Source organism: Arachis hypogaea, chromosome 10 (genome assembly GCF_003086295.3).
Source record: "Arachis hypogaea cultivar Tifrunner chromosome 10, arahy.Tifrunner.gnm2.J5K5, whole genome shotgun sequence".
Lineage (NCBI taxonomy): Eukaryota > Viridiplantae > Streptophyta > Magnoliopsida > Fabales > Fabaceae > Arachis > Arachis hypogaea.
In genome coordinates, this window is record NC_092045.1 from 107,271,650 (window position 1) to 107,276,603 (window position 4,954).

Consider the following 4,954-nt stretch of genomic DNA (forward strand, 5'->3'; position numbering starts at 1 on the left):
GTTCAAAGCCCTAATTACACTATTCACTGATCTGAATGAAAATAAGAACAAATTTCATTCAAAACCCTAGATATATTGTAAAAATGCAATCAGAATAATCCTAAACCCTTAGCACACTAAATATCAAGTGAATGAAAATCACAAAAGCCATCGAACCAAACAATATTCATGTGGTGAATAAATCGTTATGAACTTTCAATCATCAAGAATAGTATTTCTCCATGCAAAAGAAGAACTGAGCAGAGTAACAACCAAGTTCAAAGCCCTAGTTACACTATCCTATGAACTGAATAAAAATAAGAACAAATTTCATTCAAAGTCCTAGATATACTATAAAAATACAATCAAAATACGTCGATGTACTAAACGAAGCAAATCAATCCAGTAAAGCTAAAATGCAACTAGGAGAAACGCTACATTGCAAGATTTCAAATGAACAGTAGTTTTTCTCATACCTTTGTCAGTCTCTGTTTTTGTTTTCGTTCATTTTTGTTTGTTCCTTACAAAATCTTCTCACGATTCTTTTCCAATAGTAATTTCTGCAGAGAACCTGAGTGAAATTTGAGTGATTTTGAGAGAGATTCGAAGAGAAGGAGCGATTTTGTGTAGTGGTTTTATGTTGAGGAAGAAATAACGTTTTTTCATAATGAGTGCGAATGAAGTAACGAGGAGTTTCGGGCGCGTGTAATTACGCTTCATTAATGCACGTGAGAAAATTTGGGTTTGGGTCAACTTGGATGCATATGATACATAGATGTGTAGCATGACTGATTTTCTTTTAAGTTTTTAAAAAATCACTCTTGGACAAGAAAAATAATTTTGGAAAAAAATGTATTAGGATAAAAAATAACAACTGTTAGCCTTTTAGGTTCAAAACATCTTAAAGAACTAGGATTTATTTTTAAAAAAATGACCTAGATTGGACTGAATTATTTTTGAAAATTCAAAATTTTATTTTTTAAAAAATCACAAAATGAGCTACTCATTTAATCTGCATACTGGCCCATTCAACTCAATTTATTTGTGAGTTAGTCATATAGTTATATTGAACTCATTTAACGTGTTATTTTTACGAGCCTAATTTTAAAAACATAAATTCATTTATTTAAGTCAGATAAACGACTGATTTAACCCATTTTAATGATCCAAAAAATTTCTAGATTGAATATATTGAATTTTAGTTTCTTTTATCAATAATATTATAAGTTAAGGATGAATATATATAAGTCATCAGAACCTAAAAGTATACAACCACTTTTCAATAATAGCATAGCCCTTAATATGCAGAAAAGGGTTAACCCTTTGCCAAAAAGGAGACCTATATTTAACAACCACAAAACCCATAACTGAAACCGTTTGTCCAATTCCACATGATTTTGATTATCTATTTTCTATGACATAACAAACACAACAAATTCTAGCTATGCTACAGGTGACATTCTTCTTGTAACAAACTTTTTGATCCATTTTAGAATAGCCCATTCATAATTATATTATTATTATTTTTATTAATATTGTTCTGATTGGAAGTTAGCTAACATGTCATAAATACAAACACTTTTTTTCTTTGTTCTATTTTGTTCTCTCATTTCCTTCCCCCTTCTATTATATCTAATTCTTTGCATCATTATATATAGAGAGACATCAATTTTTGGTGATCATCATCATTATTCCAAGATAACGAAAGCATGGAGTTCTTTAAAAAGGCCAATGTTATTCGGCTGAAGAGCTACCATGACAAATTTATGTTAGCAGATGATGATGAAGAAACTGTTTACCAAGATCGCAATGGCACCTACAAGAATGCTTTATGGACCGTGGAGATTGCCGAAACTGGTGACGCCATAAGGTGTGTGTTTTAGATTATTCATTTGGAAAATGTTTAAGAACAATTTATAATAAATATAAACCTCAGGTTTTAAATTGTTGTTATGGTAGTTGCAATGGTGGGAATTATTGCAACTTTCCTAATACTATTGAATTGTAATAAAATAAGGTAAAATCGTTATATTCGCTGATAAATATAATGAAAATTCGTATTTTCTTTCTCTCTAATTTGAGTTTTATCCTTATGTTGTTATTGAAATTTGGTAAAAATTCACCTGTACATAGAAAGTTAAACATTTTAATATATTTGACTAAAAATGATCATAAAATATTAACTTCACATCAATCTAATTGCATACTACAACAGTACAATTTGAAACACTACATAAACCTATTATTGATGTAACTTCTATAATGAATAACATATGATTATTTCTCTAAAGATTATTGCAAATTTTATGCCTCTAGGTTGAAGAGTTGTTATGGGAAATACTTGACAGCATCAAACGTGCCATTCCTTTTGAAGAGCACTGCCAAGAAAGTGTTTCAAACATTACCAAACAGGTTGGATTCCTCTATAGAGTGGGAACCCATTAGAGAGGGGGTTCAGGTAAGGCTCCGGACGCGTTACGGCCGGTTTCTACGGGGCAACGGAGGGTTGCCGCCATGGAGAAACACCATTACTCATGATGTCCCACATAGAACCGCAACCGCGAATTGGGTTCTATGGGATGTGGAGATAGTTGAGCTTCAAATGCAAGGCCATGAAAACCCTAAATTTAAACCTAGTAGACTTTCCCCTATGACTACTCCAAATTATTCTCCAAACCTAACGCCAACGGAGATTAGTTCCGCCACTACTTCTCCAGGGAGTGACCATAGTAGCAAAATTGAGATTTGGTCTCCAAAAGTAGAGGTTTGTCCCTTGAATTAAGATTAATTAATAATAACCTTTGCATTCATAATGAAATGTTATTGATTTCATATATAAACTAACATTACAATTTTGCTACATAACAAGAAAGTATGCATCACCATAGTTTATTAATTAAAATTAATCATCAATCATTGCATAGAGGGAATTGGAAAACTGTGTGCCATAAAAGTATTTGAAAAATAATTACAACATATAGTATTGAACATACAGATTTTTCATCCTTTAATATAGATGAGTACATTTTGTGTATGCTTATTCTTTCTTTCTTTCTTTCTTTTTTCCTTTTTAAATTAAGCTTCATAATAATATATGACGAGTTGCATTTTACTAGCTAATTATATTCCAACCTATTTTTTCTATTGAACATCCAAAATCTTATTTAAAAATGCAGGTCTTTTATCAACATAAAATTATTTGTCTTAAAAGTTTAAATTAATAGAAAAAACTAAATGAATAATTATATATTTATTCACAACATTTAGTTGATATTGCTTGCCACACAATCAATGCTATATAAATCTACCTTAAAAAGCATATAACATTTACAATAAGATAGTCAAGTTTTGAAAAAAACAAAAGCCATAAAGTATATTTTTTTTAAAATATCTGTTTAATTCCATTCAATTTTATTCTTAATATTTTTTATTTATGTTAAAATTGTCCATCTAAAATGTTAAAATTAAACAAATCGAAAACGTTAAAAATAAAATTAAATGAAATTAAACGATAGAATTGTTTTTAAAGAAAATTACAAATATTAAGAACAAAAAATATATTTTACCAAACAAAATTTCAAAAAATGCCTTTTATTTTCTATATGCATGAATAACAAACACATGAACTTATATTAACTAGCTTGTTTTGTATATGTAGCTTAATAATAATTATGATAGTGTTCTATCTCCGAAAGAGGGAAGGACTATATATTATGGTATTGGCAATGAAAAGGGTGAAGTGAGGGAGGGAAGTAAAGAGGAATCTTTCATCTTCTATGGAAAAAGTGTGGAGGAATTGAAGGAGCATATGAAGCAGCAAACAGGGCTTGATGATATTCTTGTGTGTTGTCGTAATCCATTGAATTCTAAACTCTATCCCCTTCGTTTGCATCTACCTCCCATCAAAAATGCCATGCATGTTGTGGTGGTTCCTTCCACATTCCAAGGTAATTAGGCTATTTTTCTCTAATAATAAATAAATAAATAATTCCCTTTTTCTATTGACATAATGACATGTATGTCGACAATTATTATTCACTGGAATTTCTTTTTCTTTTTAAGTCTCGATGAATTGGTTATTTATTACTATTGAATATTTCTTTTTTCCTTTGTACATTAGTGTATGTAGTTAATGGTCTGTTAGTGTTTGCATTGTAAACTTACATTTTTCATTCTATGCATACAAATAGAATAGAAAAAGTCAAAACATTAAGAATTTGACCTTCTACTAATAACAATATTATTGTCTCCTAAATGCTAGTGCTTCATAATTCTAATTTTCAAATTATTTTTTTACTTCTGCGTAAGTTAGTGAAAATTCATGTGCAGTTGACTTCACGTAAAGTTGATAGGTGAAAGCCGTTAGATGAAAATATTAGTCAAATCATCTAATAACTCTCAATTATCAACTTCACGTAAAGTCGACTGAACCTGAATTTTCACCTAAAAATAATTTTATTTATCTTAAATTTCGAACTCTAAATCATCATAATTCTTAACCCTAAATATAAAATAAACTTAACTAATATTGACTAATTAAATAAACGTTGATTTCGTACACTTTTTCTTACCGAATTTTGTAATATTCATACATCCACCACAAATTTTGATTTAGTACTAACAGTAATTTATCTTCACTGACTAAAATCACACATCAGCTGAATAAGGACATAAGAGATTAGAGGTGTGTTTGCAGTTGGATGTTCCAAGGTTTTGTTTCTGTGCATATTTGTTGAATCAAAACTACAAGTCAAAGGCAACAATTATCAAGCATCGGTTCTAACTACACAGAAGCATACCAAAACTTCAATGTTGCTGAAGGACTCAACAATTTCGGATGTAATAATACAATTAAATTGATTTTATTTTTTTAAAATGTAATACTTAATAAACTAGCTAGGAATTCTTTGTCACTATTGTAACTAATTATTGTTACAATTTATAAGCGTTGAGAAAATATCTAGTTTATTAAGAA

General features: G+C 29.5%; 1 protein-coding gene across 1 annotated transcript; it reads left to right on the top strand.

The window, feature by feature from the left end:
* Positions 1-1,559: 1,559 nt before the first annotated feature.
* On the top strand, positions 1,560-4,954 carry LOC112718348 (uncharacterized). Its single transcript, XM_025770125.3, has 4 exons — positions 1,560-1,849; positions 2,296-2,743; positions 3,638-3,926; positions 4,638-4,954. The coding sequence occupies exons 1-4, from the start codon at positions 1,689-1,691 to the stop codon at positions 4,643-4,645; spliced, it is 906 nt and encodes a 301-aa protein (XP_025625910.1). The 5' UTR covers positions 1,560-1,688; the 3' UTR covers positions 4,646-4,954.

Coding starts and splice junctions, on each gene's coding strand:
- LOC112718348 (XM_025770125.3), top strand. CDS start 1,689: ATGGAGTTCTTTAAAAAGGCCAATGTTATTCGGCTGAAGAGCTACCAT. Junction 1,850..2,295: donor GAAACTGGTGACGCCATAAG/GTGTGTGTTTTA, acceptor TTATGCCTCTAG/GTTGAAGAGTTGTTATGGGA. Junction 2,744..3,637: donor TTTGGTCTCCAAAAGTAGAG/GTTTGTCCCTTG, acceptor TTGTATATGTAG/CTTAATAATAATTATGATAG.